This window comes from Puntigrus tetrazona, unplaced genomic scaffold (genome assembly GCF_018831695.1).
Source record: "Puntigrus tetrazona isolate hp1 unplaced genomic scaffold, ASM1883169v1 S000000148, whole genome shotgun sequence".
Classification (NCBI taxonomy): Eukaryota; Metazoa; Chordata; class Actinopteri; order Cypriniformes; family Cyprinidae; genus Puntigrus; species Puntigrus tetrazona.
In genome coordinates this window covers 1,569,829-1,592,530 of record NW_025047824.1, presented here as the reverse complement: position 1 = coordinate 1,592,530, position 22,702 = coordinate 1,569,829, and the positions used below count along the sequence as shown (strand labels likewise).

Here is a 22,702-nt window from a genome sequence, read left to right as displayed (position 1 = left end):
CCGATCCACACAAATGCATGTGCGTTCACAGGAATCGTTCACAGGGGTGTAGCGATTTTCATTTCCAAATCAATGTGATCATCCTTTCTCCCTTGTTAGTGGAGAATTCAGTGAGCAGAGCACAGGTATGTCACGTGTGCATTTGTCACTTTCTTCAGCTGGGATTTTCCCACGAAAATGAACACAGTGCAATGTGACTCTGTACTACCTGAGTGCAAGGAATTGTAGTAGATAGACGTAAAACAAACAAGCATCGCGGACAGGATTTATGCTCATTTACAATCATTTCTATTATTAAAAGGTGCTTCATTGCTTATTTGAGGGAAAAAAAATGGATCTGTATTATAAAAAAACAAAACAAAAAAAACTTTGATTTTAATATACAGCGGGGGAAATAAGTATTTGACACGTCAGCATTTTATCAGTTAGGGGATTTCTAAGTGGGCTATTGACACAAAATTTCCACCAGATGTAGCCAACAAGCCAAGTAATGAATTCACATAAAGAAATCAGAGCATTTAATTATATAAGTTGAGTAATAATAAATAAAGTGAAATGACACAGGGAATAAGTATTGAACACACATTATTTAATACTTTGTAGAAAAGCCTTTGTTGGTGATTACAGCTTCTAGATGCCTCTTGTATGGAGAGACCAGTCGTCTGCATTGCTCAGGAGTGATTCTTGCCCATTCTTCCACACAAATGGTCTTTAAATCTTTAAGGTTCCTTGGACCTCTTTTATGAACTTTGATCTTCAGTTCTCTCCATAGATTTTCTATGGGATTTAGGTCAGGTGACTGAGGCCATTCAAGCAACTTGATTTTCTTTCTTTGAAACCACTTCATTGTTTCCTTGGCCTTGTGTTTGGGGTCATTGTCTTGCTGAAATGTCCACCCTCTTTTCATTTTCAGCTTTCTGGTAGATGGCAGCAGATTTTTCTCCAGAATGTCCCGGTACATTTCTCCATTCATCCTGCCCTAAATAATATGAAGTCTGCCAGTACCTGTTGCTGAAAAGCAACCCCAAATCATGATGCTTCCACCCCCAAACTTAACTGTTGGTATGGTGTTCTTGGGGTGGTGGGCAGTGCCATTTCTTCTCCAAACATGGTGTGTAGAATGACTGCCAAAAAGTTCAATTTTGCTTTCATCTGACCATACTATAGTCTCCCAATAATCCACAGGCTTCTCCAAATGCTCTTTTGCAAACTTTAACCGAGCCTCAACATGCTTTTTGTTCAGCAATGGAGTCTTGCGTGGTGAGCGTGCATGGATGCCATGACGGTTTAGTGCATTGCTTATAGTTTTCTTTGAAACAACAGTACCTGCTGATGCAAGGTCTTCCTGAAGTTCTGCCCGAGTGGTTCTTGGCTCTTGGAGAACTCTCCTGATTATTCTTTGGACTCCTCGGACAGGGATCTTACGTGGAGCACCTGATCGTGGCCGGTTTATGGTGAACTTGTGCTCTTTCCATTTCCGGATTATGGCCCCCACAGTGCTCACAGGAACATTCAGCATTCTGGAAATGCACCTATAACCATTCCCATCGAAATGCTTTTCAATGATAAGATTGCGAAGATCTTGAGAGAGTTCTTTCCTGTCTGCCTCCTGGATAATGAGAAGCCTTTATAGGCCATCATAAAGCAGCCGATATCAATTAGTACTGATAGGGGGCAGGGTTTCTCTATCAATACTGACGGATTTCACTGTGATCTCCTGGCTTTCTATGCCATTTTGCACCTTGTTATCTTCATGTGTTCAATACTTATTCCCTGTGTCATTCCACTTTATTATTACTCAACTTATATAATTAAATGCTCTGATTTCTTTATGTGAATTCATTACTTGGCTTGTTGGCTACATCTGGTGGAAATTTTGTGTCAATAGCCCACTTAGAAATCCCCTTACTGATAAAATGCTGGCGTGTCAAATACTTTTTTCCCCCGCTGTAGCTCACATATAGCACAAACACAAACTCAAATAGGTCAACAATTACAAACATGCACATGCGGTTCCATGTGAATTTGAGATATATCTGAAAGATATAAAACTGGTTTACACCTCTACAACTGCCTGTTGTGATATAAGAGGTTACATGAGAGAAAAAAAAGCTTTAAAGTGTGATAATGTTATTATAGCAGATTTTACACTTTACAACACAATATAATTCTTTCAGGGCTAAAGCTATTAACATCAGTTTGCAGAGCTATTTAAAAAACTGATGGTAACTTTGAAAAATCAATCACTTATTTATAGCACGCTTTTAACAACACAGATTTTAATCAAAGCACTGAACCGTATCAAATAGCAGAATACAATGATAGGGATGTATAACGACGAGATTGTTTGCATTTAATAACAAATTGTTCAAAGTTTGTAATCAAATCAACAATTGCTAGAAATTATGTGTCCCCAGCTAAAGCAAGCCAGAGGCCACCCGGCAAGGAAGCAAAACACCATCTATACAGAATGGAGAAAAAAATAAAAAAAAAAAAAAACCCTTGGGAAAAAGCAGGCTCTGTTGGGGCCAGTTCTCCTCTGGCCGGATGCCCAGCACTTAATTTCCAGTTAAATTTTAAACGCAGCAATGTTGGATTCTATCCTATCCACTAGATGTCCCCACACGGATAGGAATACCAGTATTGACCATGTGGGGAAATTTTTTAGGTCCACATGAGGAAATAAGCGTATAAAACATACAGTATTCAAGTTTTTGAAAATCTGAAATTGCTAATAGTTTCCTGTAAGGGATAGGTTTAGGACGATAACACATACAGTCTGTACAGTATAAAAACCATTACGCCTATAGAGAGTCCCCATAAAACATGCAAATACAACATGTATGTGTTTGTGTGTGCGTGTTTGTGTGTGCGTATCTGGTTCCGGTTTATCTAGGTGTTCTGGTCTCTGACAAACGTCATCTCTGGGTGCTGATCCACAATCTGATCTAAAAACCTGAGTAAATGTTGGAAAGTGTACTGATAATCACTCTGTGGATCCTCGGCTGTGGCAGATGATGTTGAATGGTTCAGGAGAACGGACTAAACTGACAATCCCATTCATGTCTGGCCACTTCACACCAGCAGGCCAGGAGAAACGAACCCGCTGTAATAGAGAAGTGATGAAGAGGAAGAGCTCCATCTTTGCTAGGGTCTCACCGAGACAGACCCTTGGACCTGATAAATACAGATAAAACACTTGAGTTACAGTTATGTTCACTTTTGATATACTGAAGTCATAGTCACAGTAACTCACCAAAGGAGAAAGGGAGGAAAGACTCTGGTTTGAAGAAATGTCCATTATCATCTAAGAAATTCTCTGGGTTAAAAGTGTCTGGATATTTCCAATGCTCCTTATCAGTCAAAATTTCTGTTAGGTTTGCAAGTATTGCAGTGCCCTAGAAAAACATTATGTTAGCAACAATTTCAACTGAGAAACACAATACAGCCATATTTCATTTATTACCTGGGGAATGTCGTATCCTCGTAGTTTTGCGGGCTGAGTGCTTTCATGCAAGACGCCAAGGGGAACAATGTCAGCACAGCGCTGAATCTCGTGAACAGTGGCGTATGTGTAAGGTAGTCTGTCACGGTCAACCATGCTGGGCAAACGGTCGTATCCCAGCACTCGAACAATCTCCTCGTGACATCGCTCTGTAATGAAAGAAAAGCTAATGAGTAAAAGTTTTTTAATATTAAAATAGTAATACAGGTAATCTAGTGGAAACTTAGCTTTGTATTCTAACTCCACAAATCTTGTATGCTACAGCTTAGCAACAGTAAGTGTGGGAAAGGCAATGAGAATACTTTAGTACAAAAGCAACAAAAGGCCAACAAGACCAGGACAGTTCCAGCAACTGTCAAAATATGCATTTGGGCGTATTCAAGACACGCTACTCCAGGTTTGAAATCAATGGAGTATAAATGTCTTTGTTAACTATTTTTAAATAGACAGCCATGAGTATATAGAAATATTTTCCAAATGAGATTTGAGAGCTACAGAGAAGGGGATTTTCAGGGAATAACAAAAGTACAGAACGCCATCATCTTTAGATCACATTTAGAACTACATTTACACACTTCGTAAAAGTTTATTCAGTGCTTTCTATCCAAAGCCGCTTGCAGAACGTGCCAGAACATGTCACTTCTATTGTTTGAGTTACAAAACACTCAGTCTACAGCTTAAGTAGTACCTTGTACATGTGGGTTTTGAGTAAAGAAGATGAGGCTCCATCTGATGGTGGTTGCTGTTGTGTCAGTTCCAGCCAGAAACAGGTCACATACTGACATGACCATGTTATCCTCATGAAATGTGGAATCCTCGTTGAACTTTTGCTGCTCCAAGAAAACAAAAGGCATTTCAGTTTAACCAATAATATCTAGGTCAAATTCCCTGTCAACCTCTTGGGTTAGGATTGGGAATGAAGCTACTAACTTCCATCAAAGAGTGAATAATACAGTTTCTGTTGATTGATCATGATAATCTCACTTTCTCAATCTCTAGCAGGTAGGCATCAATGAAGTCCCGTGGACTGTCTGGATCCAGAGTTTCTCTGTGTGATTTGACTGCTTCCCTGACGAAAGCTTTCAACTCTGCTGCATTCTGAAAGATTTTCTGGTGTGGTCCTGGGAAATGTTTGATGATCGGAAGCAAGTTAAACACCTGGAAAAGAAAATGGCTACATGTAACTATTCTGCATCAACTGCAGGAGTCTCCAGTCCTGCTCCTGGAATTCTTCCTTCCTGCAGAGTTTAGCTTCAACAGGCTCCAAAACGATTACCCTTTTCAAGGAAGTAAGAGTTTGAGGTGAACTCTGTAAGAAGGTGGACCTCCAGAAGCAGGACAGGACATGCCTTATCAAATAATTGCCTACAACCTTAATTGGTAAAGTTTAGTAGAATTCAACTAGTGCCAACAACCTGTGGAAATAGAGACAGTGAACATGACTGACCTCCTTATCTAGTTAAAACTGGGATAGTCCTAAGATATAAACAAATGTAGATCTTGTTCATACCTGCCCAATAAGTGACCCTGACTGTATGATGTTCTCTTTAACGATTTCCAGAAGGTATGCAAAGCTCTTGTTATCATAGTCAAAACGATCCCCAAACACGATGGAACAGATAATGTTAGATACGGCATTCTGTATTGCATGTTGGGGGTCGAAAGGCTTGCCTTCAAACAGAAAATCATATATGTTAGTCTCTGGCCAACACCATTTTAATACTTTAAAGAGAATCTTGCCAAGTATATTCATTTAAATTGCAAATTGAGATTACACCTAGGTTTTTGAATAATAACAGGTCTTTTTTAATGGCACGGGTATCTAAGTGCAGATTCTTAATAACCTTCCAATTTGAGCATTTCAGGAACCAGGTAAGTGCTTTCTTCTGTCACACGATCCTCCAAAGATTTCTTCCCCAGACCAAAGTTTCTGAGCGTGTGCAGAGCGAATCGTCTCTGCTGCCTCCAGGAGTGACTAAATGTGGCCATTACGATACCTTATATACAGAGGACAGAACAAAGACAGACAAATTAAATTGAAGCATTACAGAAATAAAGATCCAAATTCCAGTTTCACTGCCTGATAGCTCAAATTACCAATACCATCTTCCAAAAACCAAAAAAGATTTGATTTTGCGTTTTACATTCCAGCATGGTCTGCCATAATATGTCTTGATAATGGAGAGTAACTATCAACAGTTAATTTGCTTTTGCTGTTTGAAATTTAGATATGCCACTTTACCATACAACACAGATTCAGTTCAGTGTATTACTGACCATATCCTTCAGTGATCCAGATTAGAAGTGGTACAGGTGGCCTTCCTGAAAAAGATGAAGCATTTTGGACAAAGGCTTCCTTCGCAATTTCAGATGTATTGAGGACTATTGCTGGCTTTCTCCCAAGATACATAGTGGTCATCTCTCCATACTGAGGTAACTGCTCAGAGAACATATCACAGCACATCACAACTAAAATACGAACCAATAAGTACATATCACTGCAGTTTACAAAAGAAATGAAAACTAGGAGGCAGTAAAACTGACACCTTTCTTTTCACACAAATTTATAGTTTTGATTAATGAGTCATAATCGTATAGTCATAATCATAGTCGTAATCTAAAGCGCCAGGGTTCATAAAACATGCAGTAAGGCACATAAAAACTATGTTGCAAAAAAAGTGCACAGAAATACATATTAGGAGACTAGGTTGTTTAAAAGACAATAACATTTGACAAACATTTCTCAATACATAGGCTATCAATATGAACATGTAGAGTATAACAAACTGCTCTTGTAATGAGCAGCTGTATGATTAAAAAAAAAAAAAAAAAAAATGAAATAATTGAACTGCAGTTTTAAAACGAACAAATCTCACTAGAAATCTCTCTAGATGGCCGACCAACTAAAAGTTGACTTTTATTTTTCCCCCATTTGGATTCATATCTACATGTTATGCTATAACCATAAAATTACTTTGTCAAAGTTTATCACGTTTTTATACTAAAAAAAAAAAAAGTTGCTCAATAATGTTACATTATGATTAGAATGTAAAAGTTGGAGGCTTTATAATTTATTTCATCATCTGTTTTTCATATAATTCTACAAATTGATATTAAACAAATTTATGCTTAGAAAATGGGCAAAATTAATCTTCAAAATCAGAAACAATGCAGGACATACAGAGACAGAAATGAAGTGGGCGATGCAAAATGATCCTGCTTTTAGGATAATTTTATAGAATTGTATGGAATTATATGAAAAACGATAAAGACACCAACTTTTCTCTTTGTAACATCTTATTCAGGTAACATAATTATTATGTAACATTATCGAAAAACTGAAACAAAACTGCTAAATCGCTATAATTGTGATTTCATAAGTAGATATGAATCCAATAATAAAAAAAAAACCTAAACAGTGCTCAAAAAAAAAAAATTGCACGTAGATTTCGCAGAGTTAGGTAAACAGAAAGCAAAGTCTCTGTACTCAAAGCAAACACTCACCGATCTTATGAACTCCATTGGGTTCTTTAAAAAATGCGGTATGGTTCCCACAAAAGGCAGCGGTCTGGGACCAGGTGGAGTTTTAGATCTCCAGGAATTAAGCCTCAAGATCTCAAACAAAACTACAAAAATAAAGCCCAGTGACAGAGCCAGGCACGCAGAGGTCAGATCTAACTTCGCGAGAGTCGTCCACATGATGCCAGATTGACTTCCAGACGAACACTGGCAGCGGATGACCGTGAGCTTTAACGGGAGTGAAAGGGGAGGAGCCAGTGAGCTTTAACGGGAGCGAAAGGGGAGGAGCCAGTGAGCTTTAACGGGGCGAAAGGGGAGGAGCCAGTGACAGTTTGACGCTCCGGTGCATGTTTTTGCAGTTAAGCTAGTTGCTAAGGCTGCAGGGTTCTAAACATTCAAGACATGTAGCGAATGGATCCAAGTTCACTCGCAGCAAAGTGGAAAAACATGCTGTAGAACATCACGCGCTTGCCCTAAACTAATAAATAGCATTGCTTTATTTCTGCAACGTATAAAGCATTGGATTCTTGTTGTTTGCACTGAGACTTAAGCCTAGTCTTAAACTAAAATGTAAATCTGTTTCAGCTAAAAGAAAAATTTTAAAACATATCAGTGCCTTTGTTTAGTTTAGATACGCCCCAATAATGTTTTTTAAGCATTTGCATAAAAATTACTTAAATGTCCTAATTGAACTATGGCCTATTATGACTCATTTTGACGGCACCCATTAACTGCAGACAATCCATTTGTGAGGAAATCATTTAATGCTACGCTACATTTACACAAATCTGGTAAAGAAACAAACTCATGTACATCTCGGATGTCATAAGGGTGAATACAATTTCAACAAATTATATATTTCTTGCTGAACTATTCCTTTAAGTCAACACTTTAATGCACACAGAGTTAGTGCAACACAGAAGATCAGGAACCACATGTATACATATACGAGAGCGGACAAACTAACACTAAACAGAATCTGACTTATAAAGGGGAGCTAATGACTTAATTAAATGACACACACCTAAACATAATGACATGATTAACAGAATACAGAAACTAGGTCACACACGGCACACGAGGAATGAAAACGAACACAAAACAGTCCGGGGATGTGACCGCGTATACATTTACGGTACTATAAAATATACTTCATAATAAAGTAATTAAAATAAAAACAATTTTCAATTGCATTAACACAATTAAATGTTTATAACTATTAAAATGTAAGAGCTGATAAGATTTTACTGTAATCAGAATTACCTGAATATAGTTATTGTATGTAACGGACTCTATAACAGATTATACACAATGAATTAGATGAGCCAAGATGGTTTTGTGTGTTTCCGCAGCTTTGTTGTTGACATGAAGATGTCTATGGGTTTGGGGTTACTGATGGTCACTCTTTGGTATCTCTGCTACGGCAGACGATGTTGAAGTTTTGAGGATAGCGTACGATACCCATGATCCCATCCATGTCGATGGACTGCGGCTCGGGCGGCCAGGAGAAATGAATCCTCTGTAGGAGACAGGTGATGTACAAGAAGAGCTCCGTCCTCGCCAGAGTCTCCCCGAGACAGACCCTCGGACCTGATAAACAAACACACTAATCATTACAGTAGCTTTTTCGTACAGATTCATCCATTTCATTTCACAAACAGCTGACTCACCGAGTGAGAATGGGATGAAAGACTCTGGTTTGAAGAAGCTGCCGTTCTCATCCAAGAAATTCTCCGGGTTAAAGGCGTCTGGATGCTTCCAGTGCTCCTTACGGCTGAAAACTGCAGCTAGGTTTGTCATGATCATAGTTCCCTGTATGAGGAAAGTTCAGCAGAGTTGAATTTAACTTTTCACAAATGAAACCCAGGGTAATTGTTAACCCTTTATCTAGTTCCACGTTCCAAACTGCAATCACTGATTATCAGTCATAACTTACCCTGGGTAAACACTATATTATATATAAGACATATATAAGTACACCACACAACTTGTTTTAATAAATTCTGATTTGGAGGGGGAAAAAAAATAAATCTCTTATTCCAGTCTCTTATAGTTATAAATGCTCATTTTTATTACAGAATAAGGTAATTGCAACTTTAATATCACAAATGATCTCTGAATTCATTTTTTTTTTTTTTGTGACAGAAAGAAGCTTCCATATAGAACATCTCAGGATTTAATGTATGAAAAGCTTATGAAAAGCCTCAAAAGGATTGTGTTTGCGAACATAATCATCGATAAGATCTGACTCAACAATGATTCATTTTTAAACGCATTGCTAGAAAAAGCCAGTGCTGAAGTAAAGTTTTTCAGTGAAAATTACTTCAAATGAATTCAATCATTGATTCACGCTCCATTCATTACCTGGGGAATGTCGTATCCTCGTAGTTTTGTGGGCTGAGTGGTTTCATGAACGACTCCTAAAGGTACAATGTTGGCACAACGCTGAATCTCGTGGACAGTGGCGTATGTGTACGGTAGTCGTTCACGGTCATCCATGCTGGGCAGACGGTCGTATCCCAGAACACCAACAATCTCCTCGTGACATCGCTCTGTGTGGTGCGACAAAAAGGAAAGTAGCAGCACTTCACCCCCAAGAAAATGAAAATTCTGTCATTAATTACACACTCTCATGTCGTTCCAAATCTGAAAGACCTTGTTTATCTTCGGAACACAAATTAAGATATCTCTGATGAAATCTGAGAGCTATCTGGCTCTCTATAGACCCATTCTGAAACATAGTAAAAGCGTTGGTAAAACTGTCTGTGTGACATAACAGTTTTGCAAAGCTACGAGAGTACTTTTTTTGTTCAAAGAAAACAAAAATAACTATTCTTCTCCCCCGAGTTTTAGAGAGTATAGCAACGTGTAGCAAAAAAAGCATTCTCTTAGCGTTGCAAAACTGAAAAGATGAGCCAGTGATCCCACATGAACTGTTTTACAGATGTATTTAATAAACATTACGTTTCTGGATCTGGGAATATTTCAGTTGTGCTGCTGTCTATGGAGGATCTCTGATTTCATCGTAAATAGGCAAAATCTTTAGCACCTTGTACATCTGGGTTTTGAATCAAGAAGATGAGTCCCCATCTGATGGTGGTCGATGTGGTGTCGGTTCCAGCCACAAACAGGTCAGCTGTTGACATGACCATGTTCTCCTCATGAAACGTGGAGTCCTCGTTGGACTTTTGCTGCTCCAGATAAAACAAACTCATCAGTTTACTGAAGAAACAGATACTTTCTGCATGCATGCATGTAAAGTGATCTCACTTTCTCGATCTCCAGCAGGTAGGCATCAATGAAGTCTCGAGGGCTGTCTGGATCCAGAGTTTCCTTGTGTTCTTTTATTTCATCTCGGATGAAACCCAATAACTCTGTGAAGTTCTGCATGACCTTCTGGTGCGGGCCAGGGAAATGCTTGATGACGGGGGCTAAGTTGAAAATCTAAGATAGTAACCTATTATGAGATCATGTAATGAGATCAGTAATAATGCAACTACAATTGAAATTAAATTGCGCCCAAGAGTAACAAACAACATAAAATTATTTTCTGCAAAAATGAAGAATCTGAGCATACCTGTCCTGCAGCCGACCCAGCGAGCACAAAGTTTTCATTCAAGATTTTCAGAAGGTATGAAAAGCGCTTGTTATCATAGTCAAGCGATCTCCAAACACGATGGAACAGGTAATGTTAGAAACTGCATTCTGTATGGCATGATGGGGGTTCATAGACTTGCCTACAAAGAAAGACCTGTGCTTTTAAATCCAACACAATGTAAAGTAAAATTAAATCAATGTTTCTGAAAGTCAACATTATTGTCACACATGCGAGAAATCTTGACAGATGAGCTTGTTTGCAGCCAAACACTGTAAAATGAGTTCAAATAGATCATGAACGTTTCATACCTTCTGCTTCAAGCATTTCAGCAATCAGATAGCGGCTTTCTTCTAACACGCGATCTTCTACTGATTTCTTCCCCAGGCCAAAATTCCTGAGCGTGTGCAGAGCAAAACGTCTCTGCTGCCTCCAGGAGTGACCAAACTTAGCTACTATAATACCTAAGAAAAACACATTTTAAAAGGAAAGTGGCATGGCTCTCATTCGGCTCTCAAAAGCACACACTCTTTAAAGTAAAGCTGCTTTATTTGCATCTAAAATTCCATGAAATATTGAAACCATTGAAGCAAAAATGATTCTGTAATGAAATATTATGTAGTCGACGCGTTTTAAAAATCTAAATAACGTGTTAGCCTACTGACCAAGTCCATTAGTTATCCAGTCTATAAGAGGCATAGATGGTCTTCCAGAAAAAGCCTCCTGAACCAATGCTTCCTTAATGACTTCGATTGTATTTAGGACTATTGTCGGCTTCCTTCCGATATACAAAGTAGACATCTCGCCATATTGAGACACCTGATCAGAAGAGATTAACAGAGCATTTACATTTAGTAATTGTTGTGAACAGAAAGGTAATTCTACCATGCGTTGCTAACTTTTTTTAAATCACTTTTTTCTCGAAAGCCTGCTGTGTGCAACACAATCTTCTGAACAAACTTCTGTTGCTTAAACCACTACTCCTACACTGCAACAAAACCGAAAACACTGGTAAACATGTTTGTATTTAAAAATATGACTAAAACTAAAAATATATATAAAACATGAAAATTAACCTCGTTTAATGCATAAATGACCTCTAACGTGTAAGATTCGTCTGGCTGGGTCTGTACAGTAGTTTGTTTATCAAGTCTTACCTCCTCAAACTCATCATCTCTCCTTTGTACTTCTCTTCTCCTGAAAACAACTGATGTCCATCTACGCAGGAGGCAGCGACGATCGAGTCAAGATGATCGATTTTATTTAAAGACGCACTTTAATCACGTTCTCATTCGCGTATCACAAGCGTGATTTACTTCATACGTTGCATATTTTGCGGGAATCAACAATGTTAATGAACACAATGACAAATAAGGTAAACTGTTAAAACTAAAAATTTATACCAGTAGAGGTCTAGCGACGCCCTGCGCGTTGTACGTTGAACGTTTAGTTTCAAAATATGCAAGAGTTAAATGTAAAGCTCACACAATCGAATCAGCAAAGACTCACCGATCTTATGAACTCCATCGGCTTCTTTATAAGCTGTGGTAACACTCCCAAAAAAGGCAGAGGTTTGGGACCAGGTGGGATTTGATTACTGCGTGAAATGATCCTGAAGATCTCAAACAGAACCATAAAGATCATGCCCAGAATCAGAGCCAGGCATACAGCGGCCAGATCTAAGTTCGTAAGAGCCGTCCACATGCTGACAGATCGTCTCAAGACAAACACAAGAGCAGCGAACGACTGGGAAGTTTTATAAAAGTAAACGGGTGGAAAGAGGGTGGGAGTTCACCGTGCAGTTAACCCTTTCAGTGTTGTTGATGTGACCGATCGTATTGGATAAGTGATGGTGACTGACATTTGTAACAGCCAATCAGCAGTAAGTGTGACCTATTTTAGAGCAGGTTGGCTTTGTTGGGTCATGCGTCACCTCCGGCCCCGCCTTTTTGGTTTTTTGTTATGTTGACTTGTGTTTTAGGTATGTGTTAGCAGTTAGCTCTTCGTTTGTCTCTTTTATAATGTTGTGGACTAATCGTTTGTTATTTCATTTTAGCCTGTCTTTTCCTTTGTTTTCTGTCGATGGCCATGAGTTTAATGACTGCTGTTTATTCAGGTAAGCGCTTAATACTGCTAGAAAATGGGTTGGTATGGACGGAGTGCGCAGTTTGAATAATAGGCAGTTTCCTGTACCCTAGCTTGTTATTGGTATTACTGAGGATGCCGAATCCCAATTTGTGAATGCGTGCGAGCATACTTTTTCCGGTTTGGTAAGTCTCTATTAGGTGGTGGTTAAAGGGGAATATTAGTGTGTGATTTGCAAGCGGTAATGGTGTTAATTGCCCATATCTTTTTTGTAGGATTCTCCCTTTCGTCCTGGGCGATTAAATGCGCCGTTCCTGACGTTTTTTTCCTGTCGCGCCGTGAACTTTCGGTTACTCGGAAGTCTTAGTTGATACGGAGATCTATTACCCGCTACCTGCTTCCCGCTACCTGCTTCCCGCTACCTGCTACCTGCTATCTGCTACCTGCTACCTGCTATCTACTACTGATCCCTGTGATTGTGATTTGTGTTACTGGTTATTATTGTTTGTTTTTGTTTTGTTTAAAGTGGTTCTGCTTGAGGGCATCTATTTGATTATGGAGTAGCCGGTGCCCTGTGTGGATTTTGCTCCTCCATTGTGGAACTACAAAAATTGTATTCTTTTTCTTTCCTTTTTTATAATTTGTGTATTTTTTGTTTTGTTGGACATTTTGTATTGTTTATATTCAACATTAGTTTGCCTTGGTTGAATTTGTTTGTTCGTTTCCCTTTCCTTTTTCTTGTGACATTATTGCCTGGATTAGTGTGTAAGGTTTTGGTTTGTGTAATACACATTGCATATACTCATTTTATTTTTATCTTCTTACAGGAGCTGGGGTTCCACGGGTGCAGGAGCTTGAGGTGGTGGTGTCACTTCATCATTTGCTGTGGACACGTTTGTGTGTGCAGTGAGTGTGTGTCGGTGTGTGTGTGGAGGTGTAAGTGTGCTTTTGGCTAAATTCAGCACTGGTGATCACTCCGTGGGTGACCTCAGCCCTGTGAGTTGGTTTCTTATTTTTTTATGTTTTTGTTTTGGTAATTTAATACCTACATCCATTTTGGAATAGTTTGTGTATATATATATATATTTGTTTACAAAATTTTATTTGATTTACTGCAGTTACCATTGGAGAGTGCTGCCGGCAGTAGGTGATGAGGATTCAATGTGACTTTTAAATGGTGAAACAATTGTGAAAATAAATTTTGTACTTTCATGCTTTACTCACGTCTCTCGCCTATTCATATGAGAATTGAACCTGTGTGGCCAAATAGTCATATTTGAGCTAGTTCTATTTCCTGGTGGAGAACTCTCCAGGTGGCGTAGTCGGATTCGCTATAGGTGAAGGATTTAAAGTTACCAGCTAACATCTGTAAGGTGTGTTTTGCTCCTCTTCCTCCATGCCCTCACGCTACATTGACATGACCAGTAGTGGACCACCCAGATAGCACGCATAGGTCTGCAAGATGTCTGTTAAAGATCTGGAAAGCAGATGTCTGTTTCAGATGTCTGTTTTGCATGCATTCTAAATCATAAACATCTTAAAGACATCTAAAAGGAGACGTCCAACAGACATATTTGCAGATGAGCAAATAATAGGTCTCACAGATCAAATAGATGTCTCCTAGAGGTGCGTTTAATAAATAAATGTATTATTTATTACATTTTATAGATCATACTTTTTTACTACACTACATTTCATAACACATACTCCTTATAATATAGCCTTTAATATATATCACGTGCTCCAAGCAGTGTATGATTCATGAACAAACTGATTATTTTCAATTATTTTTGACAACTCTGCAAGTTTACAACTGATTCAACTGAGCCGTTTAGTACAGGTCTCCGGTAAACAAAATTGAACTGGGAGATCTCCTGCTGAAAAAAAACTGCATGTTGACCTGCTAAAAAAGAATCTTGCCCAAAACGCAATAGAAAATGTATTGGATTTAATACTTTAAAAATGGGAATTGAAATAATGATGTCTACTGGTATGTGATGGATTCTGTTGGTGGAAATTAAATCTTATTGGAAAAAATGCCAAAATACACTACAAAAAGAATTTTGTAATGGTTTTACAGGAAGTTAATGGTTCATAACTAGTAGACCATTTGTGATGGTTTCTATTTGAAACTGCTGGTTTGTGCTAGTCATGTGCTGTCAAAGCCAAGGACCACCATAAACCAGCAATAGACTAGCTTAAACCAGCTTAAACCAGAATCCAGGGGGTTGTTCGAATGGGCCAAATACACCTGATCCAGCTAATCAAGCTTTTCCGGATCAATACAAACTTCCAAACAGGTGTGATTTGGAGATTATTGGAGCTAAACTCTGCAGATCTGTGGCCCTCCAGGAATTGAGTTTGAGATCACTGGGATAAACAGAGACCTGGTATGGGTAAGAACAAATGAATAATATATATTTCACCATTCAATTTTGCTGGATATTGCAGTTTGTTAGAATATACCATCACTGCAAGCCACTGGGCCGACATCCCTTGGTATGCCAGTTTTTGAAAAGGATCGTCGTCTCTGACCAAATCGCACTCTGAAGGCACCAGGTTGGGACTTGCCTCTCATATAAGACTCTCTATCCTTTATGAATCAATGACTAACACTGCTTTCCTTTGGGCCATCTGCTCTGCTAAAGGAGTTGGATAATTATGTGCTCTATCTGTTAGTGATGGCTTAGTCTTCCTTAGAAACCAAATGGAACAACGAGTGTCGTGGCAATTTAAAAAGTTTCTCACCATGTGAGAGACAAACTCAATAAATGGTCTTTAAAGATTTTATTCTTTGCAAAGGTCAGAGAGTGAAACAGAAACGTAGTTTGCTGCAGAGTGTGACAAAGACAACAGGGCGGTCCTGCCTTTTATACCATGCCTTACCCCTCAAGGTTACCATTCTTAACGGCTGTACTTTTACATACATGAAAAGAGACAAAAAAAAAGTACCATGGATCCTCATGACCTCTTAGGCCAAGTACAGACCCCTGTGGGTCCCCCAGCTATCCCTCTCTCATAAGTCTAAATTAATTTTCCACCATAGGGTGTCACTCCTAAAAGGCAGCCCATGAAGTAGTGACACTTCTGGTGGAGTGGGCTTGTATTCGTACAGGAACTGGCAACTCTCTTACTGTATAACCATGGGAGATACGTCAACCAACCAGTGTGACAAACGGTGCTTTGAAACTGGCAAGCCTCGTCTTTCCATAGCCAACAAAAAGCTTTAGAATTAAATTTTCCCAAAGACTTTGGCCAAACCCTGCCAAACTTTCTGTGAGAAAAGTAATTAATCTGTCAAAAGTAATTAATCCCTGTTTAAGAATCAAATACCGTGGTTCATGGTTCACTTTAAGCTTCCTTCTTCAAAGGCAGAACAAGGAGACTTGGACACCCTATGTCCAGTAAGGGCATTATGCATTATTTGTGCAGCAGCATTCATGGCCTGCTCCATGTACATCTACTAAATTTTGCTGTGAGTTGCTGTGACTAGTGCGACTGTTTTAATGTCTGTTACCAGGTGAGGAGGTGGTACGGATTCTGTGACTCCTCAAAACCCTGTTGATACAAGACATCCTATTTAGACCATTAGTGATGATAGAAAATAGACATTGTGAGAAAAAGATGCTCTAAGTCGGTGGGTGCTTGTTAATACAAATTAGAGTTAATAGTTAAGTTGTTACAAATATACATTACCAGTCAAACAACAAATATTTCTGAGCAAATACTTGTACTTCCATTGAAGATGAGGCAGAAGCAGACTTGGAGACTGAGGGAGAGCTCACTTTATCAAATGCTCACTTTATGTATAACAGAAATAATACTGTTCAAAAATGTTTGACTGTTAATGTATATTTGTAACAACCATCCCCTTTTTCTTGGTTTGGTCCACTGCCCCTCAAAATGTCTGAGCATGGCCCTGTAATGAATAGAGCTAAATGAAGTTAGCTCACTGCAAACAAGTTGCAGTAGAAGACTATAGTTATGCCAGTTTAGTAAACAAAATCAGAAGTTCGAGAACAGTTTGATAACAGTTTTTCAATTTAAGCAACACTTCACTATACAAATCATATACGTATGTGTATACATGTACTACACAATAACATACAATTCATACTACAGTGATTCTAATAAAATGTGTGATCAACCGGTTAATTTTTGATCGCATAAACACAATTATAGCTATGCTTAAATGTTTATAACTATTAAAATGCATCAGCGTCTACTGATGCCGTAACAACTGGTAATAAATAATTTTTGTTACTGTAATCAAACAGTTAATGTATATAATGTTCTATATAACAGATTATACACAATGAATTAGATGAGCCAAGATGGTTTTGTGTGTTTCAGCAGCTTTGTTGTTGACATGAAGATGTCTATGGGTTTGGGGTTACTGATGGTCACTCTTTGGTATCTCTGCTACGGCAGACGATGTTGAAGTTTTGAGGATAGCGTACGATACCAATGATCCCATCCATGTCGATGGACTGCGGCTCGGGCGGCCAGGAGAAATGAATCCTCTGTAGGAGACAGGTGATGTACAAGAAGAGCTCCGTCCTCGCCAGAGTCTCCCCGAGACAGACCCTCGGACCTGATAAACAAACACACTAATCATTACAGTAGCTTTTTTCTGATAGTTTCATCCATTTCATTTCACAAACAGCTGACTCACCGAGTGAGAAGGGGATGAAAGACTCTGGTTTGAAGAAGCTGCCGTTCTCATCCAAGAAATTCTCCGGGTTAAAGGCGTCTGGATGCTTCCAGTGCTCCTTACGGCTGAAAACTGCAGCTAGGTTTGTCATGATCATAGTTCCCTGTATGAGGAAAGTTCAGCAGAGTTGGCACAATGAAACTCAGGTTAATTTTTAACCCTCTATCTAGTTCCACGCTCCATACTGCAATCACTGATTATCAGTCATAACTAACCCTGGGTAAACACTCTTATATAATCTTATATTTTACAAACACAAAGTACACCATAAAACTTGATTTGGAGGGGAAAAAAATATATCTTAATCCAGTCTCTTATAGTTAGAAATGCTAATTTTCATTACAATCTAATGTAATTGCAACTTTAATCTCACAATTAATCACTGAATTAAACAAAAACTTCTATAAGCTTCTTTTCAACAGCAGCTTCCATAGAGTACATGTGAAAAGCCTCAAAATTGTGTTTGCGAAATTAATCATTCATAAGATTGTCTGGATTCACATAATCAGCGATAAGATCTGACTCAAAAGTTTTTCAGTGAAAATGACTCAATCATTCATTCACGCTCCATTCATTACCTGGGGAATGTCGTATCCTCGTAGTTTTGTGGGCTGAGTGGTTTCATGAACGACTCCTAAAGGTACAATGTTGGCACAACGCTGAATCTCGTGGACAGTGGCGTATGTGTACGGTAGTCGTTCACGGTCATCCATGCTGGGCAGACGGTCGTATCCCAGAACACCAACAATCTCCTCGTGACATCGCTCTGTGTGGTGCGACAAAAGGAAAGTAGCAGCACTTCACCCCAAGAAAATGAAAATTCTGTCATTAATTACACACTCTCATGTCGTTCCAAATCTGAAAGACCTTGTTTATCTTCGAACACAAATTAAGATATCTCTGATGAAATCTGAGAGCTATCTGGCTCTCTATAGACCCATTCTGAAACATAGTAAAAGCGTTGGTAAAACTGTCTGTGTGACATAACAGTTTTGCAAAGCTACGAGAGTACTTTTTTTGTTCAAAGAAAACAAAAATAACTATTCTTCTCCCCCGAGTTTTAGAGAGTATAGCAACGTGTAGCAAAAAAAGCATTCTCTTAGCGTTGCAAAACTGAAAAGATGAGCCAGTGATCCCACATGAACTGTTTTACAGATGTATTTAATAAACATTACGTTTCTGGATCTGGGAATATTTCAGTTGTGCTGCTGTCTATGGAGGATCTCTGATTTCATCGTAAATAGGCAAAATCTTTAGCACCTTGTACATCTGGGTTTTGAATCAAGAAGATGAGTCCCCATCTGATGGTGGTCGATGTGGTGTCGGTTCCAGCCACAAACAGGTCAGCTGTTGACATGACCATGTTCTCCTCATGAAACGTGGAGTCCTCGTTGGACTTTTGCTGCTCCAGATAAAACAAACTCATCAGTTTACTGAAGAAACAGATACTTTCTGCATGCATGCATGTAAAGTGATCTCACTTTCTCGATCTCCAGCAGGTAGGCATCAATGAAGTCTCGAGGGCTGTCTGGATCCAGAGTTTCCTTGTGTTCTTTTATTTCATCTCGGATGAAACCCAATAACTCTGTGAAGTTCTGCATGACCTTCTGGTGCGGGCCAGGGAAATGCTTGATGACGGGGGCTAAGTTGAAAATCTAAGATAGTAACCTATTATGAGATCATGTAATGAGATCAGTAATAATGCAACTACAATTGAAATTAAATTGCGCCCAAGAGTAACAAACAACATAAAATTATTTTCTGCAAAAAATGAAGAATCTGAGCATACCTGTCCTGCAGCCGACCCAGCGAGCACAAAGTTTTCATTCAAGATTTTCAGAAGGTATGAAAAGCGTTTGTTATCATAGTCGAAGCGATCTCCAAACACGATGGAACAGGTAATGTTAGAAACTGCATTCTGTATGGCATGATGGGGGTTCATAGACTTGCCTACAAAGAAAGACCTGTGCTTTTAAATCCAACACAATGTAAAGTAAAATTAAATCAATGTTTCTGAAAGTCAACATTATTGTCACACATGCGAGAAATCTTGACAGATGAGCTTGTTTGCAGCCAAACACTGTAAAATGAGTTCAAATAGATCATGAACGTTTCATACCTTCTGCTTCAAGCATTTCAGCAATCAGATAGCGGCTTTCTTCTAACACGCGATCTTCTACTGATTTCTTCCCCAGGCCAAAATTCCTGAGCGTGTGCAGAGCAAAACGTCTCTGCTGCCTCCAGGAGTGACCAAACTTAGCTACTATAATACCTAAGAAAAACACATTTTAAAAGGAAAGTGGCATGGCTCTCATTTCGCTCTCAAAAGCACACACTCTTTAAAGTAAAGCTGCTTTATTTGCATCTAAAATTCCATGAAATATTGAAACCATTGAAGCAAAAATGATTCTGTAATGAAATATTATGTAGTCGACGTTTTAAAAAATCTAAATAACGTGTTAGCCTACTGACCAAGTCCATTAGTTATCCAGTCTATAAGAGGCATAGATGGTCTTCCAGAAAAAGCCTCCTGAACCAATGCTTCCTTAATGACTTCGATTGTATTTAGGACTATTGTCGGCTTCCTTCCGATATACAAAGTAGACATCTCGCCATATTGAGACACCTGATCAGAAGAGATTAACAGAGCATTTACATTTAGTAATTGTTGTGAACAGAAAGGTAATTCTACCATGCGTTGCTAACTTTTTTTAAATCACTTTTTTCTCGAAAGCCTGCTGTGTGCAACACAATCTTCTGAACAAACTTCTGTTGCTTAAACCACTACTCCTACACTGCAACAAAACCGAAAACACTGGTAAACATGTTTGTATTTAAAAATATGACTAAAACTAAAAATATATATAAAACATGAAAATTAACCTCGTTTAATGCATAAATGACCTCTAACGTGTAAGATTCGTCTGGCTGGGTCTGTACAGTAGTTTGTTTATCAAGTCTTACCTCCCTCAAACTCATCATCTCTCCTTTGTACTTCTCTTCTCCTGAAAACAACTGATGTCCATCTACGCAGGAGGCAGCGACGATCGAGTCAAGATGATCGATTTTATTTAAAGACGCACTTTAATCACGTTCTCATTCGCGTATCACAAGCGTGATTTACTTCATACGTTGCATATTTTTGCGGGAATCAACAATGTTAATGAACACAATGACAAATAAGGTAAACTGTTAAAACTAAAAATTTATACCAGTAGAGGTCTAGCGACGCCCTGCGCGTTGTACGTTGAACGTTTAGTTTCAAAATATGCAAGAGTTAAATGTAAAGCTCACACAATCGAATCAGCAAAGACTCACCGATCTTATGAACTCCATCGGCTTCTTTATAAGCTGTGGTAACACTCCCAAAAAAGGCAGAGGTTTGGGACCAGGTGGGATTTGATTACTGCGTGAAATGATCCTGAAGATCTCAAACAGAACCATAAAGATCATGCCCAGAATCAGAGCCAGGCATACAGCGGCCAGATCTAAGTTCGTAAGAGCCGTCCACATGCTGACAGATCGTCTCAAGACAAACACAAGAGCAGCGAACGACTGGGAAGTTTTATAAAAGTAAACGGGTGGAAAGAGGGTGGGAGTTCACCGTGCAGTTAACCCTTTCAGTGTTGTTGATGTGACCGATCGTATTGGATAAGTGATGGTGACTGACATTTGTAACAGCCAATCAGCAGTAAGTGTGACCTATTTTAGAGCAGGTTGGCTTTGTTGGGTCATGCGTCACCTCCGGCCCCGCCTTTTTGGTTTTTTGTTATGTTGACTTGTGTTTTAGGTATGTGTTAGCAGTTAGCTCTTCGTTTGTCTCTTTATAATGTTGTGGACTAATCGTTTGTTATTTCATTTTAGCCTGTCTTTTCCTTTGTTTTCTGTCGATGGCCATGAGTTTAATGACTGCTGTTTATTCAGGTAAGCGCTTAATACTGCTAGAAAATGGGTTGGTATGGACGAGAGTGCGCAGTTTGAATAATAGGCAGTTTCCTGTACCCTAGCTTGTTATTGGTATTACTGAGGATGCGAATCCCAATTTGTGAATGCGTCTGAGCATACTTTTTCCGGTTTGGTAAGTCTCTCATTAGGTGGTGGTTAAAGGGGAATATTAGTGTGTGATTTGCAAGTGGTAATGGTGTTAATTGCCCATATCTTTTTGTAGGATTCTCCTTTCGTCCTGGGCGATTAAATGCGCCGTTCTGACGTTTTTTTCCTGTCGCGCCGTGAACTTTCGGTTACTCGGAAGTCTTAGTTGATCTGACGGAGATCTATTACCCGCTACCTGCTTCCCGCTACCTGCTTCCCGCTACCTGCTACCTGCTATCTGCTACCTGCTACCTGCTATCTACTACTGATCCCTGTGATTGTGATTTGTGTTACTGGTTATTATTGTTTGTTTTTGTTTTGTTTAAAGTGGTTCTGCTTGAGGGCATCTATTTGATTATGGAGTAGCCGGTGCCCTGTGTGGATTTTGCTCCTCCATTGTGGAACTACAAAAATTGTATTCTTTTTCTTTCCTTTTTATAATTTGTGTATTTTTGTTTTGTTGGACATTTTGTATTGTTTATATTCAACATTAGTTTGCCTTGGTTGAATTTGTTTGTTCGTTTCCCTTTCCTTTTCTTGTGACATTATTGCCTGGATTAGTGTGTAAGGTTTTGGTTTGTGTAATACACATTGCATATACTCATTTTATTTTTATCTTCTTACAGGAGCTGGGGTTCCACGGGTGCAGGAGCTTGAGGTGGTGGTGTCACTTCATCATTTGCTGTGGACACGTTTGTGTGTGCAGTGAGTGTGTCGGGTGTGTGTGTGTGTGTGGAGGTGTAAGTGTGCTTTTGGCTAAATTCAGCACTGGTGATCACTCCCGTGGGTGACCTCAGCCCTGTGAGTTGGTTTTCTTATTTTTTTGTTTTTGTTTTGGTAATTTAATACCTACATCCATTTTGGAATAGTTTGTGTATATATATATATATTTGTTTACAAAATTTTATTTGATTTACTGCAGTTACCATTGAGAGTGCTGCCGGCAGTAGGTGATGAGGATTCAATGTGACTTTTAAATGGTGAAACAATTGTGAAAATAAATTTTGTACTTTCATGCTTTACTCACGTCTCTCGCCTATTCATATGAGAATTGAACCTGTGTGGCCAAATAGTCATATTTGAGCTAGTTCTATTTCCTGGGGAGAACTCTCCAGGTGGCGTAGTCGGATTCGCTATAGGTGAAGGATTTAAAGTTACCAGCTAACATCTGTAAGGTGTGTTTTGCTCCTCT

At 39.0% G+C, this 22,702-nt stretch overlaps 2 protein-coding genes and 1 long non-coding RNA gene across 3 annotated transcripts; 1 reads left to right on the top strand and 2 right to left on the bottom strand.

Moving 5' to 3' along the window:
- Positions 1 to 2,814: 2,814 nt before the first annotated feature.
- LOC122332722 lies at positions 2,815 to 13,676 on the bottom strand. Its single transcript, XM_043230093.1, is given in 19 exon segments — positions 2,815 to 3,177; positions 3,257 to 3,398; positions 3,467 to 3,654; positions 4,194 to 4,335; positions 4,490 to 4,663; positions 5,016 to 5,176; positions 5,350 to 5,502; positions 5,783 to 5,942; positions 7,010 to 7,252; positions 8,427 to 8,614; positions 8,695 to 8,836; positions 9,389 to 9,576; positions 10,074 to 10,215; positions 10,295 to 10,468; positions 10,602 to 10,684; positions 10,687 to 10,761; positions 10,931 to 11,083; positions 11,285 to 11,438; positions 12,129 to 13,676. Coding segments are annotated over 19 exon segments (3,048 nt in total). The 5' UTR covers positions 12,324 to 13,676; the 3' UTR covers positions 2,815 to 2,986.
- A 3-nt stretch (positions 13,677 to 13,679) lies between these two features.
- LOC122332712 lies at positions 13,680 to 22,239 on the top strand. Its single transcript, XR_006248519.1, has 3 exons — positions 13,680 to 13,700; positions 13,823 to 13,881; positions 22,137 to 22,239. It is a non-coding gene; the product is annotated as an uncharacterized LOC122332712 (long non-coding RNA).
- Positions 16,728 to 21,025, bottom strand: LOC122332706 (cytochrome P450 2B4-like). Its single transcript, XM_043230081.1, has 9 exons — positions 20,737 to 21,025; positions 19,891 to 20,044; positions 19,538 to 19,690; positions 19,208 to 19,368; positions 18,900 to 19,073; positions 18,679 to 18,820; positions 17,997 to 18,184; positions 17,380 to 17,521; positions 16,728 to 17,298 (listed from the first exon to the last, which is right to left on the bottom strand). Exons 1-9 carry the CDS (start codon positions 20,929 to 20,931, stop codon positions 17,108 to 17,110), a joined length of 1,500 nt encoding a protein of 499 aa, XP_043086016.1. The 5' UTR covers positions 20,932 to 21,025; the 3' UTR covers positions 16,728 to 17,107.
- Positions 22,240 to 22,702: the final 463 nt, after the last annotated feature.